The 23,753-nt window shown below is 42.7% G+C and overlaps 1 protein-coding gene across 1 annotated transcript in view; it reads right to left on the bottom strand.

Moving 5' to 3' along the window:
• Window positions 1–245: 245 nt before the first annotated feature.
• Window positions 246–23,753, bottom strand: part of col4a5 (collagen type IV alpha 5 chain) — a 42,265-nt gene continuing 18,757 nt past the window's right edge. Inside the window, exons 2-50 of the mRNA XM_022761293.1 lie at window positions 21,810–21,866; window positions 21,288–21,377; window positions 21,120–21,164; window positions 20,680–20,724; window positions 20,515–20,577; window positions 20,124–20,177; window positions 19,985–20,011; window positions 19,605–19,685; window positions 19,395–19,457; window positions 19,246–19,281; window positions 19,075–19,116; window positions 18,823–18,915; window positions 18,194–18,247; window positions 18,031–18,087; window positions 17,690–17,734; window positions 17,505–17,558; window positions 17,362–17,400; window positions 16,197–16,290; window positions 15,453–15,740; window positions 15,168–15,257; window positions 14,818–14,888; window positions 14,283–14,474; window positions 14,017–14,185; window positions 13,557–13,649; window positions 13,335–13,439; window positions 13,091–13,188; window positions 12,583–12,733; window positions 12,313–12,426; window positions 10,613–10,780; window positions 9,787–9,876; window positions 9,394–9,543; window positions 9,141–9,239; window positions 8,948–9,037; window positions 8,584–8,723; window positions 8,363–8,489; window positions 8,067–8,246; window positions 7,927–7,977; window positions 7,628–7,813; window positions 5,264–5,272; window positions 2,780–2,913; window positions 2,574–2,646; window positions 2,377–2,448; window positions 2,153–2,281; window positions 1,817–1,915; window positions 1,473–1,685; window positions 1,208–1,385; window positions 1,003–1,117; window positions 632–804; window positions 246–343 (exon numbers count right to left, since the gene is read on the bottom strand). Of these exons, the coding sequence (XP_022617014.1) occupies window positions 262–343; window positions 632–804; window positions 1,003–1,117; window positions 1,208–1,385; window positions 1,473–1,685; window positions 1,817–1,915; window positions 2,153–2,281; window positions 2,377–2,448; window positions 2,574–2,646; window positions 2,780–2,913; window positions 5,264–5,272; window positions 7,628–7,813; window positions 7,927–7,977; window positions 8,067–8,246; window positions 8,363–8,489; window positions 8,584–8,723; window positions 8,948–9,037; window positions 9,141–9,239; window positions 9,394–9,543; window positions 9,787–9,876; window positions 10,613–10,780; window positions 12,313–12,426; window positions 12,583–12,733; window positions 13,091–13,188; window positions 13,335–13,439; window positions 13,557–13,649; window positions 14,017–14,185; window positions 14,283–14,474; window positions 14,818–14,888; window positions 15,168–15,257; window positions 15,453–15,740; window positions 16,197–16,290; window positions 17,362–17,400; window positions 17,505–17,558; window positions 17,690–17,734; window positions 18,031–18,087; window positions 18,194–18,247; window positions 18,823–18,915; window positions 19,075–19,116; window positions 19,246–19,281; window positions 19,395–19,457; window positions 19,605–19,685; window positions 19,985–20,011; window positions 20,124–20,177; window positions 20,515–20,577; window positions 20,680–20,724; window positions 21,120–21,164; window positions 21,288–21,377; window positions 21,810–21,866 (4,968 nt within the window). The 3' untranslated portion in view covers window positions 246–261. The remainder of the gene's footprint in view (window positions 344–631; window positions 805–1,002; window positions 1,118–1,207; window positions 1,386–1,472; window positions 1,686–1,816; window positions 1,916–2,152; window positions 2,282–2,376; window positions 2,449–2,573; window positions 2,647–2,779; window positions 2,914–5,263; window positions 5,273–7,627; window positions 7,814–7,926; window positions 7,978–8,066; window positions 8,247–8,362; window positions 8,490–8,583; window positions 8,724–8,947; window positions 9,038–9,140; window positions 9,240–9,393; window positions 9,544–9,786; window positions 9,877–10,612; window positions 10,781–12,312; window positions 12,427–12,582; window positions 12,734–13,090; window positions 13,189–13,334; window positions 13,440–13,556; window positions 13,650–14,016; window positions 14,186–14,282; window positions 14,475–14,817; window positions 14,889–15,167; window positions 15,258–15,452; window positions 15,741–16,196; window positions 16,291–17,361; window positions 17,401–17,504; window positions 17,559–17,689; window positions 17,735–18,030; window positions 18,088–18,193; window positions 18,248–18,822; window positions 18,916–19,074; window positions 19,117–19,245; window positions 19,282–19,394; window positions 19,458–19,604; window positions 19,686–19,984; window positions 20,012–20,123; window positions 20,178–20,514; window positions 20,578–20,679; window positions 20,725–21,119; window positions 21,165–21,287; window positions 21,378–21,809; window positions 21,867–23,753) is intronic.

A 23,753-nucleotide genomic window follows, 5' to 3' on the forward strand; every position in this document is an offset into this window, starting at 1 on the left:
GTTTGTTTTGTTTAGTTTTTTTTTTTTAAGCTGTGTTGCACAGTAGCACCATTGTTTAAGTTTTTTTTTTTTTTTTCCGGAAGACAATGCACCATTGGAATTCCACCTCGTCGCCACGGCGACCACCGCCCCCCCTCCCCCAACTCCCTTACTTGTCCCCCCCCTCCCCCCCGTCATCCAATCATCTCTTGTTATTGATTGGGCGTTCCCCCCCCTCCCCCCTCCCGGGGCAAAGATGGGTTTGCTCGTTGCCGTGTGCTGTTACGTCCTCTTCATGCAAACCACGCAACGGCTGACGCGTGTCCGTAGGTTACCCGCCTTGAGCGTCTCCGACTGCGGCTTCCTGTGAGGACCAAAGGTTAAAAGGTGGTTAAGATTTTTCGAAGATCCATATGGAAAAATTATATATGATATATGTAAGTATATTATTTTGATATATATATATATATGAAATCCTGTTAACCTGCAGTCAACAACAATCTTTAAGCCACATTAGAAGTTACAGAGAAGCATAATCATTCACTCATCCAATACTCTCTCCTTTTCGTTCTTTCGTTCTTTAGCTGCTAAATGCTCCAATCTGTTCAGAGCTGTCTCCCTCTCTGTTTTCCGCCGTCACGTGTCTCCGTACCTGAACATCTCACTGGGTTCTACAGTGGCCAGCCAGAAGCTGTAGGAGTTGCCGTAGTAGTTGCACGTCCCCCTGCCGTGGCACTCGATGAAGGGAGCGCTGCGGAACTCCTCCAGGCAAGAGCCGGGGGAGGCCAGGGCCTGACCGGAGCCCTCTGCACCCGCACTGGTGTGCTGGGGAGGAAAGGGAGGACAGGGGGTATGTAATGCACCGCATCGACAGGAATGCGTGAATTTGCAGATATGAATAACAATGTGTGATTACAAAACATCAGATGTGATTTCTAGGCGTTAAAACAGCTGAAATGCATCGGTTTAGAAGTTCAGAAGGAGAGTACGAAGGCGTGGTCGTGTATATGTATTATGTCCCACCATCATGAAGGAGTATCCTATCCACAGAGCTTCCCAGTTTGTAGGGCACGAGGGGATCTGAATGGTCTGACTGTGGACTGCAATCACCATGGCTGGAGCTTCACACACTGCACACCTAGACACACCACAGAAATGTAAAATTAAATACCACACATCCAACTCTGCTCCTGCTGTCTACTTCTTCATCCGTCCGTCCGTCACCCACCTGCTAATGAAAGGCTTGATGCTCTCTCCGGTGATGGGGGCCATGGACATGGGCATGGGCTCGGGAGTGGACAGCCAGTAGGAGTAGTCGTTGCGGGAGGCGAAGTTGCAGACGTTGTTGATGTTGCAGAACATGAAGGGCATGGTGCTGAACCTGCGCAGACAGCTGCCGGCCGTGCCTGGCAGACAGGACGGAGGAAGAAGACGGTCACATATACGGATAAAATAAGGCAGATAAAACTTCAACAATGGAAGCTGCTCCGTACCGAGGTCCTGTCCGTGTGCCCTCTCGTTGCCCTGCACGTACAGCAGGGAGTAGCCGTCGTAGATGATGTTTGTTCCCTCGGGACAGAAGGGCACTTCCTGGCCCTGGCTGTGTCGGGTGATGAGGAAGCCGTGGGCTGCAGAGGCTGTTCCTGGAAGACCAGGAGGACCCTGTGGACCGTCTGAACCAGGGGGACCTGGGTAACCACGCTGACCTGAGACAAGAGAAGATAAGAGTCATCAGGCCACAAATTCCAACCACTAGGTGGCGGCCTCATATAAAAATGATTGCTTATGTTTATTTGTTTTGTCTCGTTGGTGAAAACCGTCGGGGCGCTTTACGTACCAGGCTGCCCGGCGGGTCCAGTGTCTCCCTTCCTGCCAGGTGGGCCGCTGAAGCCAGGAGGACCCTCCGTACCAGGATCTCCAGGGTTACCAGGTTGACCTGAGGACAGGGAGAGTACTCTGTTGTTAAATGAGCAAACTTGGGTTTGGAAAACTTGAAATTCCTCACAGAAAACTTTTAAAGATGCTAACAGGGTTCACATTTGTTCTCTAACTTCTTCTTTTTCTAACCCCCTTGTGTCAGTTGTCTGTTACTGCAATAACAACAGTAAAAGAAAATTATATTCTCTCAGGCCTAACTGAAACTCGTGCAACTCCCAAGTCCAGATTCACCCACCTGGGAGTCCCTCGCGTCCAGGGGAACCAGGTGCTCCCGGAGAACCACGTCCGCCCGGAGGACCGGGGGGTCCTCGCTCTCCCTTCACCACGATCGGAGCCGGAGGTATACCGGGGTCACCAGGAGGGCCTAGAGGTCAAATGTTACAGAGGTAAAATAATCAACTTTAAATACGCAAAACATTTAAATTCACTGTAGCTTAGAAGGCCAGTGTGTTCACCCACCAGTAAGTCCTATTTCTCCAGGGTCTCCGGGAACACCGATGCCACCAGGGATTCCTGACTCTCCCTTGGGTCCTGGCAAAAACACCAAACACAAACAAATCTCTGGGCTTTGCTTCTGATGAACACTTAAGATGAAGAGTATATTTGTGGATGGTGGGAAGAATGAGAAAATACTGGTTACAGTATCGTGGACTAACCAGGGAATCCAGGAACGCCAGGCAGACCGATGTCTCCCTTTATACCGGGGGCACCAGGAAGACCAGAGCTGCCCTGGTTAGAAAGAGCAGTTACATCTCAGAGGACGATCACATGGTTAATCCCTTTGACCCCCTCCCCCCCTCAAGAAAATGAAGATGCAAATTCTTTTAATTTAAATTTATCAAATGTAATAAAATGATCTTACTGGGAATCCTGGAACACCAGACTCTCCCTTCTGCCCGGGGAAGCCAGGCTGGCCTGGAGCGCCAGGAATACCCTTCTCGCCTTTAACGCCGCCACTTCCTTGGGGTCCGCGAGGACCCTCTGGGCCGGCTGGACCTTCAGATGCAGACGGCAGAGGTTCAATAGTAAGGTACAGTGTAATAGAGAAATAACACAACAATATTGTAGATACAAGTTTCAGTTCATTATAATCTGGGCTGGGATCAGTTTGATTTCATTTATCAATTAAAAAAGTGGATTTTGTTTAAGAATTGTTCAACTTTAAAACGTGTTTCCATGAATTGTTTTTAGAAATGTATTAAAAGAAATTCCTTATTTTATTAACAAGGGAGAAAATCCTACGTTTGCTGCTGCTGATTGTTTAATATCCATTTGTTAAATTACATAAATATAAACCTTTTTTTAATAAACTTATTTAATAATCTGTCATTTGCTGGTCATACAGTTTATATCACTACAATTTGTTTAAATAATTATACATAGCAGCAGACGGAGGATAATCTCAGATACACATATTAACTTATTTAGTTTAAACAGATAATATGGACAGCAGGACGCCTTCATTCATGTTTCATTCCCAAATTTAGTGTCACAGGCGGAAAAAAAAAAACTTAAACTTATCCCGATAAAAGATGGTGTATTGCTAGGGAACATGATGTTATGATACCAGCCCCTCATTGATGCATTTTACATGCAATATCAATTCTAATTTAATTTTGTCGAACTTTCTCAGAGGCAGAACTGAAGTTTCATTTTTGTTATTCAAGTTTGCCATGTGTTAGAGCAGCTTTGCCTCTGAGAAGAAGGAGAAGGAGTAGAGAAAGAAATAAAAAATAAAAATAAAAAAAATCAGATGATCCTGTACAACGACTGGATTATATGTGTGTGTGTGTGTGTGTGTGTGTGGACAGGATGTCCTTTATGTGTGTTTATGTGAGACGTCCAGCGTGTCCTGTTGGGGTAAAGAGAGGGTCACAACACAACCACCAACGTGAGGTTTTAACAGTCACACAAGTCACACGAGATACCACAATATATATATATATAATAACAATGTATAATGACAGAAATCAAGCGATCGGTGCCGGGATGAATTCATCTTCAAAGCATTGTATGGATGCCCCTGAAATACAATGACGCAAATACTTAAGCTATAAAAGCTTTGTCACACTTCAGGTTTCCCCCCCTCCCCGCCCCACAAATCCCATGGAAGAGCATGTAGCACAGCACATATCAAAACCACTGGGGTCTAACCTGGAGGACCTAGGGTTCCCACAATTCCCGGATAAAGCGGAGCCGGGTTGACGGCGTGGGGCAAAAAAAAGAAGAGGAGGTTTAGACAGAAGCAAGCATCAGTACAGAAACATGAAACAATAACTAAATATTCTCTCTTCATGGAGCCAAGAGCTATTAAACAAAAAGTCTACTGGCTTCAATAGCTTTACTGCAGATGGCTATTTATTGTAGCTTGTAGATGATTTACATTAACTTAATAGTGAGGAGCTGTTGTGATAGCACCCAACAACATAACCCAATCTCATAATGATAAGTCACATGGTAAAAAAAAGAGTAGACAGATAGTAACACTACAGCTACGGAGACTCGCAGGTGTCATATTACTCTTAAATTAAGCATTTGTGCACTTAAAATAATTAACATTATAATAATTATATAATATTAATAATATATCAAATGTTATACTGTAAAATACTATTAACTTTTTGCATTCTTATACCTGTAATAATAATAATAATAATAACAAACATATATACATACACATAAATTTAAACATAATTTTTAAAACATTTTTTTAATACCATGTGACCTACGGAGGCTCAGGTGAGCTTGGTTTTGTTGCTGCTGGGTCGCTTTAACAAAACAAGAGTGTTAAGCTCCAGTATGTTCTAATTATAATTATGCTCATGTACAAACTAAATTACTTGCATTTAAATAATAATACAGCAGAACTGTAATTACAGTATGTGACACATACTAAAAACAATGATGTAATGTTGCAGGTGAGGTTGTTATATGGTGTGTTTTTGTGCACAAGCTGTATAATATCATTCAGACTGTTAGATCTGTATTTAAAAGTACCTACACGTGATTCAAATAACATGCTGATTGTGCCAGAGAACTACTGTGAGTTTTAAATCTGGGGTGTGTTATTTATTTCATTGCAATATAGAAAAAATTTGTTTCAAAGGTGCTTACTTGTTAAAAGTGCATTAATCTACCATCAGTGTGCATGGAAAGTGAAAAAAGAGACAGTTAATAGAGAGAAATAAAAAAGAAAAAAGGTCAAGAAAAGAGAAAATGCAGTGATTTTTGCAAAAAGGTTTTCAGGTGAAATTTGTTCCCAGTGGATCAGAGAGTGAGATTAAACTCAGAGTCAGAGTTGCTGTAGAAGAACGTGCATTAGGAATCTGGACGCCGTTCATCTGACCTGAGGGACCTGCGACGGCCGGATGCAAGAGTCATCGCGCCAAGAGGCGGGGCCACACCACAGTGGGTGGGGCCAAGCCACAGGAAAACAGGAGTTAAAAATTTCATAGCATCAGCATTTATTACCCCCGACACTCAGAATAACACTTGAGTGTTTGTTTTTTTTCTAGCCGGACACAGTGCTGTTGTGTGGTCAGAACTGACATTTACTTTGAAATAGCACAGGGTGAATATTATGAATGAATATCTTACTACTACGACCTAATGGCTTCAAGTTATGTTTGATTTCCCGTAAATATTAATTTTCATCTGGAAGACAACATTCATATTAGCTTACTTCCATTTTTGTTTTTTAATGTTGATTTTTTAAAATGTGTTTATCTTGTTTTTTAATTAAATATTTACTGGCTCCAACATTGAGACAAAACAGAAATCTACTGATTTCAGAATAAAAATAAGTTACATCTATCTTAATAAAAATTATTTATGCATAAGAACATTTAAAAACACACTAAAATGCATTGTGAAAATGGCTATTTTTCTTAAAGCAGCTATAATCGATTTTCTTCATAATTAAATGCATCCAATGACCATTTAAAGATGGTGGTGGAGATCCAAAGCAGAGCTAACAGCAAGTTAACATGAACTACATAGATCACACCCCTGTGCATTGCTTCTTAGCAAATAGGAAAATTACATTCTCCCGGAGTTGTGCGTCAGGGTTGTCCACTCCTCCCAGCACTGTGTTCGGCTTGTTCTCAGTGTGTGTACGTTGACGTGTGTGTTCGTGTCGGGACAAACAGTGTCCATGCAGATGACTGATTGGTGGGACAAAACACACTCGGGACAGCAGAGCCAGACACAAACCCACAATACTCACAACTAGACTCTGAGGTTATCGCTGGTTATGGTTATAGTAGGGGGTTTGGAGAAATATCAGATATCCAGACTAGCCACACCAGTACCACTACCTGTTGTGTGACGTTTTCTCAGCTCAACTATTTATTAGTGAGCCACTGTCTTTTATTTATAAGATTTATGTCTTCAGTAGGAGCCAGCGTGCTCAGGGTTGATTCTGGCCTTTTCATGAGATTCGTTGACAGTAAGAAAAGATGCAGTTGAGAGTTTTAGGAGTTTGTTTCAGGCTCGACTGTTTCACACCAACATTTCTTTCAAAATGACCTCACATGACCACAAACACCGGACGGTTACAATGGCAAGAGGAAACAACGAGCATACACACACACACACACACACACACACACATACATACATACATACATACACAGTACTTCAGGGCTGTGGAGAGATGAATTGATTACAGCTTCCCCCCATTAAGGGATCGGGGGGGAGGGGGCAAGGGGGTGAGGAGACATGAGGACAGATGGATTTGTGGATTAAAAAACAAACAAACAAAGAAAATAAAAATGGATGGAAAACTCATGCTCTTTTTTGGGGGCGTGGTCAAACCCCCTTTGACAAACAGTGATAGGTGCGTGAGGAGCACCCCGACATTTCCTGGTGAGAAGGGGGTGAGGGTGGGTGGTGGTGGAGGAGTAACACAAACTTTTATCGTCAGTGCTCAGTGTTTATTGACAATGACTGGACAGGCGTGTTGGTGCTCAAACAGTGACGGAGCTCTTACACCGGAGGTAGCGATTGGTGCAACAACGTCCCATGCAAATCAAATTGACATGGAGATGAAAGCATTCACATTTAAAAAGTGGAGTTTCTGTCATTTGCTGCCTGGTTTTCGCTGGATAGGTGAAGAAGACATCAGTACTGTCTTTTCTTTAGTTTGCATCTTTAGTAAACTGTAAATTCAGGACTTTACCACCTACCCATTAACTACAAATGTATAGTTATGTTTTCTTTCTGAAGATTTCATTCTGAAACCTCATCAGGGACTATTTTGTATTAAACTCCAGCAACTGAGACTAATATTTTCCTTTCCATTGTCCATGTTTATTGTTTGTTTTCCAGCTTTGATTCTCCAGAATCACACAGCTCATGAAAGCAGTGCTGTTTTCAGCTCCAATCAGCAGCTTCTTAGTGGAAGAAGCCTCACAACAGACCCTGACTGCAACCTGCAGGTAATTATGATGCAACTTACAAAAAGGTAGAGGCAATGTCTAGTTCACTGTGACGTGATCCCTATCATAAGCAAGTACCAACTGCAGTTGCAAGTGCATTAGGACCTGACTTAAAATTGTTACTGAAAGACTTAATGATATTTGGAATATCCTACACATTAAACCTCACAGGGTGAAACAAACCCTTACTTTACCTAAGTCTGAGATCAGAAAACCAGGCAGCAGTTTCTGACAGTACATGTGGTGATAAATACAATATCCAAGTGCTTTACCTGCTCGTCCGGGTGGTCCAGGGGGACCTTGGAGTCCTTTAGGGCCCTGCAGAGCCAGTCCTGGAGGCCCAGGAGGGCCAGTGTTTCCTGGAGAACCAGGGTTACCAGGGAAGCCAGCCTCTCCTTTAGTACCGGGGAAACCAGGACTGCCAGAGGGACCGGGAAGACCTGGGTCTCCCTTGGCGCCTGAACAGATAGTGAGGGATAAAGTAGAGATGGTTATATCAGTGCAGAGACAATAATCGTAAAAACACAAAAATGCTGTGCAGGTACATGCACAGTAGTAGATGGTAACTCACCTGGCAACCCTGGAAGCCCAGAAGGACCGGGGCCACCGAAACCAGGAGGGCCTGCAGAGGAAATAAAGCATTAGTGAAGTGAACCAAATCAAAAATATACAATAAATTATTTCTTCTGAGCAAAATGACGAGTAACTTACCTGGCTCTCCTTTGACTCCAGCAGGTCCTGGGATACCATCACGTCCTGCCTGACCTTTCTCTCCTGGCTGTCCTGGTGCTCCTGATCGTCCTGGCTCTCCTGGTCTACCGGGAGCTCCAGTGAGACCTGGACCACCGGGCGCACCGTCGAGACCCTTGGGACCTGGGATACCAGGAGAACCTGACAGAAGAAGATGGACAGTGCATCAGTCAGTGTTGCTTTGTTTCAGCTAACACAAACATCATATATGTACATCACAAATGTCATTGGCTTTTAAGTGTATTTTTTTAACCTACCTTGGAATCCTGGGAGGCCGGGGTCACCTTTGATGCCTGGTCCTCCAGGTAAACCTGGGAGACCGGGAGATCCTGGAGTTCCTTTGAGTCCTGAGCCTCCTGGGAACCCTGGCTGGCCTGGCTCACCCTACGAGAAACATAATAAAGAAATGAAGTGTGAACCTGCACTTGCACTTTGAGGTTTTTCTGAACTACAAAATTTCAGGGGTTGAGTTCTGCACCTTGATTCCAGGTTGTCCAGGTGGTCCGACTCCTGCAGAACCTGGTTCACCTTTGGATCCAGGGAAACCAGGTGATCCTGGCTGTCCTGAGGATCCTGGCCGTCCCGGCTGACCTGGTAGACCCTTCTGCCCTGATGGTCCTGTAGCATGATCACAGTGCAAGAACAGCATGTTCATGACACAGAAATCAGGTGTTTAAGTCTATTAGTCTGACTAATAGGCATATTAACAACTAAAACCAAAACCTTGTTATAATGTGTGTAAAATTATTTTTGCAAGGAATATAGTAACAGCATTTAGTAACTCACTGACAACTCATTTGAAAAAAAGACTTAATAATGAACTATGAGACATTCAAACACACCTGGAAATCCCATTTCTCCCATGCCGCCTTTTTGTCCTGGAGCTCCGGGACCACCTGAAGTTCCTGGGATGCCAGGATCTCCCTTAGGACCTGAACACAATGTAAGCAGCACATTAGAGAGCTATTTGCATGATTATTTGTGTGTTTATGTGTGTGTGTGTGTGTGTGTGTGTTATGGAAGGTAAACCTATACCTGGTGGTCCGGGGAGTCCAGGGCGACCATCTGATCCTGACAGGCCGGGGTCACCAGGGAGACCGGAGATGCCTTTCTGACCTGGAATACCTGGTACACCTGTGGAACACGCACAAGAAATATATAAAAAAAAATACAGTGACTAGTAATTGAATGAATATATTTACCTACTTTACCTACTATCACTTTAAGACTTCTTAAGACAATTTTAGAATCACTTTTTAAGGGGCAGTGAATGTTTTTTCAGCTGTACCTGGTAGTCCTGGATCTCCTTTGGCTCCCTTTGTGGGTGTTGATGGTGCCTGGCTGGCTCCTGGGGGTCCTTGGACACCAGGGTCTCCCCTCTCTCCTTTACTACCGGGACCACCGGGTGCACCGTCTCTACCTGGGAATCCAGATTCACCTGGAGAGGAGAAGGTGAGAATCAGAGGTCGTGTGGTCTATGCTGTGGTCCCTGTCACAAATTACTTTCAAACATATTCTTGTCATTCGTCGGCTAATTCTTCCACGCCAATATTGATAATATCTGCAATGAGCTAATATCGGCTACTATAGGTGGCGTGGCCAAGTTACTGTGTGTTATACATGCTTTTTAAGGTTCATGGCAAAGTTATGAGCAAGGTAAGGTGTGTGTTTATGTGAATACCTTTAAGTCCGGGAGCACCAGGTCCTCCTGGGCCACCTGGTCCTCCAGAAGGTCCTGGAGATCCCATGGGACCCATGTCTCCTTTCTGGCCTGCATCCAGCAAAGAGCAAAGAAAAGTTAGAGCAGCCTTAAAACACAAGACACTATACTCAGACAACATTCAATAATCCAACAGTATAGTGCTCAGCCAGATGGTCAGCCATACAGGTAACTACACTTGATAAGCTAACTTGTTAGCCTGCAAACCAGTCAGCGAAATACTGTGATTTGGCTAGCCAGCAAGCCGGCTGCCAAGTGAGTACCACTTAAACAATCTGCCACCTAGGCAACTGGTCAATTAGCAAGTCAGCTAGGAAGCTATACTGTAGCTATCTACAGTCAGTTTGAGACGAAAGAGAGCTAGCTGTTGTTGCTGGCTGGTTTCTTGCTAGTTAGCATCTGTTCTACCAGATTTTATAGCTAATTTCTTCTGTCATCGTTCTTTATGAAACATTTTCTGTCCATATCTTCAGGTAATTGTGTATCTGTTACTTTTGTACTGGACAGTGAAGTTTGAGCATCTACTCATTTCAGCAAAGCCAAAACACTAACTAATTTGTTAGCATTCAGCAAGCACAGCGCTCATCAGGCCTTGATGTTACAGCATATTAGCTTAACTTTTTCCTACATTTGTAGCAATTTGTCAATAAGTGAAAACAGATAGGCACAATAATATAGCTTTTAATTAGTTGTACCGATAGGATAGTGGAACAAAGGTTATCTTAAAGGAAGCTGGACTTTCTATAACATCAGATCATTTACCAATGATGTTAGAGATATATTTTACCTGGCAGTCCAGGCAGGCCATCCCGTCCAGGTCCTCCAGGAGGTCCTGGGGGTCCGAGTGGTCCTGGGGAACCTGGGAAACCGGGACTTCCTCTGTCTCCTGGCAGACCTGGGATATCTAGACCTGGAGCACCGGGGTCTCCTTTCTCTCCGTTTGATCCAGGGAATCCTGCAACGATGATGGGAAGATTTCAGTCTCTCCTTATGGAAACGTTAGAAAAACTCCAGCTTTCCAACTTATGAATGATCTGAAGACCAATTCAGTTTTTTATTTAAAGCTGCTTGGGGGTTTTATTCCCCAAAAGATCTGAAGACACATGCCCAACACAGTCAAGATGCAGGATATTATGTGTTTGAAATAGACAAAGCAGTAATCATAAAACGAAATACATACACACAAAGTAAATGGATTATTAATCTCTCGTAAAATCGTTGTCATGTGCGCTATCCTTTACCATTAAATGGCCATCAATCAGCACCAGTATTGGGTGACAATACCTTTCTCTCCTTGGCATCGGAAGGTCACAGGTAAGGGCGGAGCGTTGGATTAAGCCGAAGATGAGATAAGGAGAACAGAGTATAATGCATTAAATGCATTAGAACGTTCTATGTGAAGCCGGTTTTTGAACACTCTGAATATGCACTGAAGCTCTTCAAGACAAACTTGGTGTCACTGTGTCATCTGTGTACCAGAAACACCAGAAGCGACCAGTGCATGCTCAGAGTATTCGAACATTTTGTTGGATGGGTTAGTTTGCGGGAGGGTAGGGGGGTGTTGTGTGTGGACATTCGAAGGAAGAGCGGTGGGAGGTTAAAGTGGTGAGAGAGCAGGTTGACGCAAATACCCGTGAAGCGACACTCCGTGAGGTTAATTTTACGATTGGTGTCCTCGCGAAGAAAGAGCATTGGGTGATGTTAATAGTGAGCGTTTCTCTGTGATACAGATGCTGTGCAATCGGTGAGACAAAGTGCGGAGGATCGTGACGCAGCCAAGAAAGAGGGCGAGAGAAGTGACATATCTGATGGGGTCTCACAAACAAAGGTGCAAGAGGTGGCACTTCAATGAAAGCCGAGACAAGATGAAGACAGAAAGCTCCCCAGATCAAGGTAAGGTTACCATCCAGTAGTGTGGCAACCACTGATAGACAAATACTCATTCAGTCTGTACACACATCTCGATCACCAACACACCAACACAGAATGGTGACTGTGCTTGTAGATGAAACAAACAAACCCTCAACACTCAGTCTGGTGCTCAGGTGCTTTGGGGTGCTCACATGGAAACTGTGCCATATATATAGTTTAAACCCCTGTACCAAAATGACATCCAGACACCCTTACAAACTACAAGTGGGTGATCATGCACAATTCTGGGTGACTTTGAGAATCCAAACAAACATATATCAAAATTGTAAACATTAAAACGAGCACAAATACAGTATAAAATGAAAAACAGTGTCACAAATATATCACAGTTGTTCTTTAGCAAACAAGCCTCTTCTAAATCTGATGTGCCAAGGAAATCACAAGAAAATCACTTTATCTAAATATGACTGGAGAATGTAATCAATATTAGTTATATTTAGATATATGTATCTCTTGTCACATTTTCTAGACTACTATATATTTTTCCAATGTATCTGAAACCTAAAATAGTGCTTTTTGAACAAAATGTACCTAATCCAACCTTAAACCTCTTACCTGGTGGTCCCATTGGGCCTGGAGGTCCAGTGGGGCCTGGGGCCCCCAATGAGCCAATGGATGGGGATCCAGGTGGGCCACGAGCTCCAGGGATACCAGGTGAACCGGGCTCACCTGGATAGGGAGAAGAGGATGTGACTGTCAGCTTGGTGTACTGTCAGATGGCTTTGTTGTGCTTTGGTATCTTACACACACAGACACACACTCACACAAATATTCATGCACGTGTCCCTTCAGAGAAACCACACCAGTAACAGAACTATATAATACCTTTGGATCCTGGGCCGCCATCAAATCCAGATCGTCCTGGTGAACCGGGGCCGCCAGGGAAACCAGGATCTCCCTTTGGTCCAGAGAAACCTTTACCTCCAGGCATTCCTGGTAAACCAGGTGGGCCAGGTAGTCCAAAGCCAGGCTCACCCTGTCACATGCACACACACGTAGACTGATCACCATCTTCTTGCAGAAAATAAATACAGAAACTTGTTTCTTGGGGACACAAAATCCAGGTAAAGATTAATATAAATGGATATGTACTTTGACAAAGATTAATCTATTTCTCTTTTTTTCTATTGCATCATTTATTTTGAGAAGACACAAATCCTGAAAGACATCTACTAAAAATTAATTTTCAAAATGGACAAAACATTATTTAGGGCTCTTCAGGGTTTTTTGTTATTTTATTTCTCATCCATCGTTTCATTTAGGTTTTCTTTAATGTGAATTTCCCATCAGTATTAATGTAGTGCTTTGTCTCTCTGTCCATCTATCTATCTACCTTGGCTCCAGGAAATCCAGGCTGGCCGGGAAGTCCATCCACTCCTGGTCTGCCTGGTCCTCCAGGAGCTCCTGGCTGGCCGGGGATACCTAGGAATCCTGGAGGAGAAAAGAGGAGAGGGTGGATGAGGGAGGACTATGATGTATTAAGAGGGTGATGTGAAAGTAAGAGGTGGGATGAGGAGGTAGAGGGACAAAGGGAAACATAGACAGGCGGCTGGAAGGAGTGACTGTCGTATGTTTACCTTTAGCTCCTGGGGGTCCAGGGAGTCCGATGCCTGGGAGTCCAGGGTCACCCTTCGCTCCTGGTAAACCAGGGAAACCAGGTTGTCCGGGCTGACCTGGGCTACCTGACAACAGAAAATTACAAAAAAAAAAAGACAATTAGACAACAGATATGCTGTATGTTACCTTATCTATGCATGAGCACTGCATTGACAAATGTGCTTCAAGCAATGATTGTATACCTGGTCCACCAGGCAATCCAGGCTCTCCATCCTGTCCTCTGGCTCCTGGTAATCCTTTCTCTGCTACTGTCAGGCCTGGTTCACCTTTAGCACCTGTATGGTGAGAGATAAAAAGGTAAAGCTGGTTCCTGTTCTTAAACTGTGGCTTCATTAATTCAGGCTAACCTGTTGTTGTCAGGCTAAAATAAACCAGTTTACTCTCAACCATAACTTGGTTCTTTGAGGATTGATTTGTTAATCCTGGATCAAGTTGCACTTGCAGTTTAAATAAATGCAAAATGAGTAGAGAGTTGAAACCACGGTCGGGATTCAATTGATTGGGTGAGTGCTGATCATTTGGCTAAGGTTACATGAGGTGAATATTAGGTTGAAGGAAAGGAGATAGATAAAAAATAATATAGAACTTGGATTAAAGTCCCAATGGCAGAAATCAGTGAATAAAGCTAAACTGATCTCTTACCAGGTGCACCAGGACCTCCAGGTCTGCCTGAGACTCCCTGCACTCCCTTCTCTCCTGAGGGCCCTTGAGGTCCAAAGCCGGGGGAACCTGGGGGACCCCTGTCCCCTGGAAGACCAGGGGAACCTGGCTCACCGGGGAGTCCTCGTTCTCCTTTCACGAGCAGAGAGCCCTGTCAAACACAGTCGCAAACACAAATTAGTTAAGAAATGAACCACGGATGGATCGACACATCTCAATATAGGAGAGACTGAGTAAACGCCACGTACGGGAGCTCCTTTGGGCCCAGGAGATCCAGGCACTCCATCACGACCGGGGCGTCCGTCCAGACCAGGCAGACCGGGTGATCCGGGGAAACCAGTGTCACCCTTCTCCCCCCTTATACCAGTGACTGTGATGGCATCACCTGGGTCACCCTTCTCTCCGGGGAATCCTGGGGCACCTTGAGGTCCAGGGGATCCCTGGAAACAAAAGGATCGAAGGTGTAAAGAGGAAAATAATTTAGCGGGTTGTTAGTACTTTAAATTTTAGATTTTAATTTTAGGCTGGGCCATTTGCCATAAGAATTCAATCAAACTCTGACTCATGACCAGGGATCAAAGATAATACTGGATTTTTGAGGCAGATACCAATATCAGTATTTGAGAATATGATATACGGGTCAATAGTAATTTCATCTGCAAATATTTTTTAGGATTTTGAAACTTGTTACTGCTCTCTGGTGGACAAACTATGTAACAGAGTCACTCTTTCTAAATGAAAAAACATTTTCCAGGATGATATAAGTAGAAAGTAAAAACTCACAGGTGAGCCGACAGCTCCAGGTGTTCCTGGAAATCCTCTGTCTCCTTTGATACCCTGGCCACCAGGTGTTCCTGGTGAAGGACAGGAAAGAAATTATATAAATAAAGTGATTCTTATAGTTATATCTCATTATCTAATTTATAGTCATATCAGTTGTTGTGCAGGAGCAAAACATCTCTGACCGATGTGGACAGATTGCAGATTGGATTAAAAACACAGTAAGAATGATCCTACGATTTTCAATGAAGTACCACTGAGCAGGTCAATAATCCGCTCCCTGTGCCCTGGTCATACATTGATGTGGAGTCTGTGCAAGAGAGTAATTGTGGAAATAAAGTTTACGGTATTACCAGGGAATCCAGGCGATCCGGGGGGTCCTGGGGGTCCTGGGATGGAGCTGGTGCCACCAAAGCAGTTCACACAGGTGTCGCCCTTGTCACCTAAAAGAGCATCAGATCATTAACATCAGTGTTTTCTGCCTAGTGGTGCACAAGCAGGGTGGACCACCTTGTAACTAAAATCCACTCCTTTAATGTCTTTCAATGATATTTTAGGTAGACATGTATATTTATGCTTCATTTATGATATAGCTCAGATATTTGTGAATGAACAGCAGCATCTGTATATTCTCTCACCTTTCTGGCCTGTTTCTCCTGGGTAACCTCTCTCTCCCTGCACGCCGGGACGCCCAGCCTCTCCAGGGATGCAGTTTTGTCCTGCACTGGAAAAGCCCGGAGGTCCAGGGGGCCCTTGTGGCCCCTGGCCACCGGGAGATCCTGGACGTCCTGGGGGACCGGGCAAAGAGAGCCCTGGAGGACCAAGCTCTCCTTTCTGACCTCTTTCTCCTGGGAAACCTGGAGGTCCAGGCTGACCATTACCACCGATGGCTGGACGTCCTGGTGTTCCGGGAGGTCCTGTCAAACCTGAACAACACAATTAAAAAAGTAGTGGTAAGTAATTGATATTTAATTGTTTTTTCAATCAATCAGTTGATGAATTGACTGATCTCTGCCACTCAAATCTCATTAGCTAAGTGACGCCTCAGTGGACAGAGGCACACAATCACTTATCATTAGGTTGTTAGCATAAGTTAGCTAACCTTTGATCTTCAAAAGTAGCCTCACTATCTTACAGGTAGTAGCTACCTATTTAATTTGCTTGCTGCCCTTCGAACATAATAAATGGCACAGTCATGAGTAATTTAAGACATGAAACTTTTTATTTATAAAAAAAAAAATATGACAATTCATTGATGGTTGAGTGTCAAAATTTGTTTCTTTAGCCTGCTAGCATTGCATGCACTACATATTTAAAAATAACCTGAATGCAAATTATGTATTTGAATATTTTGTCTCTGTGTAAGTGTGTTTTGTGTTTACCTGTGGGTCCGCGCTCCCCTTTGATCCCAGGTGTTCCAGGGTACCCGGGCTCACCTTTAGGACCAACACGACCTGCTGTCTGCCCGCCAATCACCTGAGTAGAAAAATAAATGAATTAGATTCAGAAGAAAAGAGTTACACACAGTAAACTGGTCAAAGGCTCTAAATACCTTCTCTATAATTAAATATTAATAACTTTACTGTATTGAAAAAACTCAAATAAAATCAAGGTGAGACAGAAAGACATACCACCATCTAGTGGTCAAAGAATGTAGTGCACTTGATGCACTCAGATCTTTTAATTAAGTCAAAGTGGAAACACCGCACTCAGAAGATAAGGGGTACAAAAGTTTTAACAACAATATACAAAATACACTTAAAGTATCCATTATGCAGAATGACTCATTTGTGAATAATATACATTATATTATTGGATAATAATTATTGATGCATTAATGTATACACCATTTTAATGTCACAGCTGGTAAAGGTGGGGGTAATTTCAATTACACCGTTCTGCATTGCTGGGTAGCTTGTGAAGTATTCACAAGCTATTTCCAAATTCAGTAAATGCACTTCTACTCCACTGCTTATGATATTTTTTTTCTATTTTCCCCCCTTATTATAATAATAATAATTATAATAATTCACATGGATACCTGGGTAGATGCTAGTAGTGGTTGAAAGGCTTTAAATGTTTTCAATTTATTAGGAAAGAAAAGAAAAGAAAAACTACATAGAGAGAAATGTCACCACCCAGTGGTCAGAAGAATGTAGTGCATCGAGATGTCATTTGTTATTTTAGATATGGAGCATTTTCTATAGATTTTCGTATTTTTTTCCATGTTTTTAACTTAATTTTTTGTTGTCAAGTAGAATCTTTATTTATGGCTACACATATTCCCATTTGTGGAGCTGCCTGTACATTTACAGTCTCACACTGAAACTGCCTTGCTCAAGAGAACTTGGACAGCGTCCGTAGCATCATTTACACATTTTCACTCAGGTGATTATAGATTTGCAAAACTGAGTTGTCGTGGGTAAAAATGTCCAAGACAACTGAGCAAACTGAGATGAAAAGCTCGGGATGCTGCTGAACCCTCGATGCATGGACTGTGATTTAAGAGTATTTAGGAAAATGAAGAAAAAGGAGACTACACACCACTCCTGGTGGGCCAGGATATCCACGATCTCCTTTTAGACCCTACAAAAAAAGAAGGAGGTGGAGTGTTATTAAAACAGCAATATTACCTCATGACTTGTTGAATAATAATTTTAGGATTTATAAAAAATTTGGAGAAAACCTACTCTCTCTCCATCCCTGCCTGGAGGACCTGGCAAGCCTGACTCTCCTTTGATGCCCTGATAGTGAACAAAGACAGGAGAAAGAAAAGAAAGTTAGTCAAGTGAATAAGACATTTAAAAAACATCTTTGGCATGATTTCCCCAACATTAAGTCTTATGAATTGTCTCGTATGTTGGCAGAAACTCACAGGGAATCCTGGAGGACCAGGGTCACCGTCTTTGCCTGGTTTGCCCTGTAAATAGAAGAAAATAGTGAACAAGTGTTTGAGGGAAGTCTGAGAGAGACTTAGAAGGATTGTCATATGTCGCCAATTGCTGCGTACAGTGAACACGATTGTCAGATTTTTTCTGAAAAAGTTTCAGGTTGACACAACCTTTCCCCTTATTCCGATGTCCGAAAGGAGGTTCCTGCTTGCCTTCAGTTTAGGTTATGTGTTAGGGTTAGGCATGTAGGATTATGTCAATGAAAGTCCTCACCCTAAGTATCTAAGCACAGCTGTATATTTGTTCGTGTGAGAACTGTACTTACTCGTTTGCCTGGCTCTCCTGGATCGCCCTTATCTCCTTTCTGGCCGCCTGAGGGACCCTACAATCACAACAGAACACGTGTAAACAATATGACTGTGAAAAGAGGTTGTTTTTAATTTTTTTTATATATGTTTTTATGATTACATATCATAATAGATACTCACAGGAGGTCCTGGATAGCCTGGATCACCTGGAGGGCCGGGAAGTCCTGGGTCACCCTTGAGAGAAAGCACACAAAACAGTAAGTTCAATGTTCAACGATTTCACTGCTGGTCATTTCTGTCATATTGCCCTCAAAGTGTTTGTACCACAGCCTGAAAATATATAAATTTAAACAGCTTAATGCTGCACTCTAGTGGTAAAACTCCTGCATCTGCAACTTTTTTCTCCAAAGCTCTAGGATTAATATGGAACTTAAACACTGGAATTTTCAAATAATGGCCTTATATTAATCTTTAATATTAATTCATTTACACAAACATTTGTTGTAATATTTGTTGTTTCTTAAGTTCAATTTTATGTCAGTTTACATTTTCTTACATTTGTTATGTTCCTTTTTGATTGTGGTTAGTCTGTTTGATGTTAGTTTTTACTTGCATTTTGTAGTTGTTGGCTGTCAGTTTAGATCCTAACTAACTGTGCCACAGCTTAATTAGAAAAGTCTTGACCTTTTGTAAAAACAACTAAACTAAACTTGTAATAACTTAAAAAACTCCCTTGTTCAAGTCCAAATATGCTTGGTGTGATTACTAAAGGATTGTTGACAAGGTCAGTTTCAGGATGGTTTTATTACCTTGTCTCCTCTCTGAATCTCAGTCTCTGGGGGCCGCTTCTGTTCTCCCACCTGTCCTGGAGGACCGGGAGGTCCTGGCAAACCAGGTTCACCCTGCATTCACACCCAGAAATGCACAAAGTGAGATTCAAGCATAGAAAGTATAGAAACAGACGGAAAAGACAGAGAGCTTGATAGACAGACTGAGTGTTCATCAGGGGTTTTGTGGTGAAAACTAGAGGAGAATAACGACAGTCAGACTTTTTACAGTACCTTCTCTCCTTTGGGTCCTTGGAAGTTCAAACCCATGTTTCCCTGCAAAGAAAAAACAGATAGACATTGTGTCTTTGAGTCTTTGGGGAGAGTCTTTTATGGTCAAGAGGGTAAGAATGATGATGATGATGACCAAAGACATCAGATCAACTGAAATGTGTCTGAACTCACCTTTGGTCCAGGAGGACCAGGAGGACCTGGGCGACCCTGAAAAACAACAGCAGAAACCAGTTACCTCAACACCTTCAATTTGATGCCATTTGTAAAACTAAAATGGAAAAAAGACCTTGATATCATGTTTCGCAGCAGCTCTCTTTTACCTCATATCCTCTGGGTCCGGGAGGCCCGAGTGCACCTGGTAAACCAGGGGGACCAGAAGTGCCCTGTTACATGAACACACAGAAAAAATTTCACACAAATACATAGTCTTTATCAAGTCACTTTCCTGCGATGATAAATGTATTTAAAGTGTGAAATCAGATGTTTTGAACAAAGTTTGGCTTATTATATTCAGTGTCCAGACAACTTACAGGAACTCCCGGCAATCCGGGCAATCCCACAGCTCCTTTCTCTCCAAAACGATTTGTTGAGATCACATCGCCTGGGTCTCCCTGTAGACAAAGGACACACAATCAGTGGAAAGTGTTAGACAAAAAAAAATTTACTTACTTACTTTAAGAAGCTTAGAAAATACCCAAAACTGCTCTAAGTAATGTTACTTAAATATAGTTGCACTGAAGGAGGATGGAGGTCCATTTTGACCATTTCTAATCATGTGAAACACCATCACCACAACAAGTTCATGTAGACACATACACTATATTTATAATAAAATCCATTTTACAACGACCCAATTAATCAACAGAAACTGTAGTAGTAGTTTTGTATCCAGGTAGAATATTTTACTTACCTTTGGTCCTGGAAGACCAGGTGGACCCTATAAAGGAGACAAGGAGAAGAGAAATCTTCAGGGAACAGATCAAAGTCAGAGAAGTTGTTAATTAATTTGTTAAAAACTCTAAATGAACAAACTCTCATCAGTGACTCACAGGTAGTCCTTGCTGTCCAGGGATTCCTGAACTTCCTGGAAAACCTCTGTCACCCTGAGGAGCAGAAGTTGATTCTTGAGTTTGGAAACAGTAATTTGACAAAATGAAAAAAGCTCTCTTTCATGACATCACAGAGGCTTTTCAAATTTAGCAAAGCTTACTCGAAAAAAGGGAACGAGGATAATATTGAAATCTGGTACAAATATGCTTCAATGCTAGCTCTGGATTACCCTTACGACACTTTCAGAATTCAGAGCTCATTTATCTGACAACTGACGGAGCACTCTGGGAAAGTGGAGACGGTGAGATCCTTTGAAATAATGTCAGAATAAACAAAACTTCAGAGATATTCAGCTGAGTTTTGTTGTCAGACTTTCCCATCAGATAATACCTTTGTCCCGTTGCAACCTGGCACTCCTCTCGGGCCTGGAGGTCCGTCCTGCCCTGGCAGACCCTGGGAAACAGAAAGTAAACAACAGGTTACATCAAACATGCTGGCTTTGACAAAGTACAGTAAGACAGGATTAGTAGGATTTCAGACGATGGGGAAACTCACTGGAAGACCTGGTGTTCCTGGAAATCCTGGCAATCCAGGAGGCCCCTGTTAGGAGGGAAATAATAAAAGTCAGTCATTTAAAGTGTAAAGCCTGCAGAGCATGTCAATCACGGAGAATCAAGCTTGTAGCTTCTTCATCCTCACTGTCTGTGTTTGAGATACGGAGAAATGAGGACATCTGCTGGCCAGAGGAGGGTATTACAACCCAGGATCATCCAGTGCTGAGACATCTTAGGATAATTCATGCTCACAATTTTTTAATCAACATGGAAAACCAACCCCTGAAATTAAACTGTGCTTTTTTACTAACCCTTGGAAATATGTTAATTAAGAAAAATAAATAAATGAATAAAAAATCTAAACTTGGTAAAAGAGAAACTGCTGTTTGTAGGAGAAGAAACACCAGAAATTGATAAGAGGAACAAACGTGATTTGCTTACTCTAATTCCCTTCGGGCCACCTGGTCCTTGAGGTCCATCGCTGCCCTGAGAGGGAGAACACAAAAGCAGACAGACATTATTAACTGGACGAACTAAAGTGGTATTTCCATTTGGTATCTCCAAACCCCAATTCATAATTGTGTTGCTTCTGTAGCGCCCCCAACCCACCTTCTCTCCTCTGGGTCCAATCGGCCCCTCGGGTCCGGGGAACCCTGGGACTCCTGGCTGTCCGGTGAGACCTGGGAAACCCCGTTCGCCCTGCACACGATGACACAGATACAGAAACCATGTACACAGACATATACAAATACAATACCAAGTTCTTTCAATTACACACAGAAATATACAGTTTACTTTAACCTCCTTAACACCTTAAAGTGGAGGCCGCAGTATAAAGAGATAATGAATGAGAATAAAGTGAAACACAGTTGTAATGATATAAAATATACCTTCGAAGGAGACATTATAACTGTTGACGAATACTGTACATTAATACACACTTTAAAATGTAATTGTAGCTGCATACAATGACATTATAGTGTGTTATAAACCATTTATTAACACTTTTGCGCAATCTCATCATGCAAAAGTTTTTACTGAGGAGTCTAAAGCAGCATTTGTCTGTGCGTTGCCCCGAAACTGAATATTGTACATCATGTAATTTTGTGTGTCGTGTGTCACGTTGCCTACCTTGGCTCCTTTCACTCCACTGCAGTCACATTTGGATCCCACACATCCATGGCAAGCCTGTTGAGAAACAAGATCGAGGTAGATATTAGTGTGTGTTATTTCAGCCCTGAGTGCACCAGAAGAAACTCTGTGACAAAACAGACACCACTAGATAACTTTATGACACGGGCAGAGTTGAACCATAGAGAAACAATTTGCTGGCTTTCACTGTCGAGGACACTAACCATCTAATCGCCACATAAGCACTCAAGGTCTCTAGATGCAGAGGACAGGTCGGTGCAACTAAAATGCAGCTGTTTAATGTGAAACAACTTGCACCTCAACAAACTACCGCTGCCTCCTGAGGAAACTGAGCGTTGCATTTTGTGTATCACACTGCAGATGATGCACGACACCACTAGGGGGGGCTCCGTCATTGCTCTTCCCTGCACGCTACAGGCAGCATTTTTTTTTCCCACAGAAAAAAGAGAAAAGTTTGTGGATTCTCTTCAGATAAGAAGACAGGTGGAAGGTCAGTGAAGACCAAACAACGGATTATTTTTTCTATCTGAAACAAAACAAATTTATCTGCCAGAATGCTTCAGTTTTTTCTCAGCAAAGATGAACAATCAACTTGTGGAAATGCTGATCCTCCTTTTCTTTAGAAGAGCAAAGAGGGTTAAAGGAAAGTGGAGAAAGGGAGGGAGGGGTGGATGGAGGGACAGAGGGAGTGGGAGTGCCAAGCTGTTGATTAACTTTTCCCATGCTTGTTGACACAGTGGATGCCAGACGGGCATCGATTGCACGCATGCCAGGCAGTCAGGTTGTGAGAGAAGACAGAGTGGCAGAGAGAGGGAGAGAGAGAGGACAGACGGGGCAGGCAAGTCAGCATTTTTCTGTGTCTGCAGAAGCTTTTGTGTGTCCATGGTTGGCGTTGATGGTTTTCGTGGTTATTTCTGTGTTTTTGGCCCGTGCGAGGAAGATATTCAGTTTACAGTGACGCTGAAACACAGAAAAGCAGCAAATCCTCTCATTTTAGAGGCTGAAACCGGCAAATATTTGGGGATTACTTTTCTGTCAATTAGATAAATCATTACAGCTCAGTGAAACAGGGTAAAGGGAGCAAAAAAAAAAAAAAGAGGTGTGAAGGACTTAATGGGTCAGAAACCGTGACATTAGAGGCACATGGCGGTCGTCTCAGCCCAGTGATTCAGAAAAAGTTTGAGGAGGAGGGACGTGATTTCTTTGGTGACGACGTTTCAAACCCCGAATCTGACTCCAAAAACAGCTCGTAGACCGAGACTCTGTGCAATAGGTCTTCATCAGTTTACTACCAGTCCGGTCTGAGGTCATCGAAGGAAGTGACCCTTGCTCTTTGCCACCATTTTTGGCTGACAGCGTCGACACGGAAGCATCTGTGCAACCCAAAAATAATTTTAAAAAAGTGGGTAGTTAAGTGTTTTGTGAAATCTTAAATCAATGAATGCATATTGTAGATAAAAGAATATCTTTTCAGATATATGAATATCTAGTGAACAGGTGCAAAACAACTCAATTTAATAGATTTAGAGCTGAAACTATTAGTTGATTAATCAGTAACTAGCTAGCTACTATTTTGATTATCACTCAATTGATTACTTCATTTGTTAATTTGGATTTTATGGTTCCAGCTTCTGAAATGTGAAGATGTCTTTGTGTTTTGGACTGATGGTTGAATTTTAAGACGTAAACTCGGTCTCTAGAAAATTGTGATTTTTTTCACTTTTTCATACATTTGAAAAACTTAAAGACTAATCTCCTTCAACAACAGGTGACGTCGACACTTCTGTGACTTCACAGACAAGACAGTGCGAGGTAAAAAAACATCAGTCCACATCTGTGCCACATCGCACATCCAGCAGTGTAAATCTTTTAAGAAGCTGGTGCGTACATATGTATCAGGACTTTGACATAGAAGCCTGTGTG

Source organism: Seriola dumerili, unplaced genomic scaffold, assembly GCF_002260705.1.
Source record: "Seriola dumerili isolate Sdu_G_001 unplaced genomic scaffold, Sdu_1.0 BDQW01000393.1, whole genome shotgun sequence".
NCBI lineage: Eukaryota > Metazoa > Chordata > Actinopteri > Carangiformes > Carangidae > Seriola > Seriola dumerili.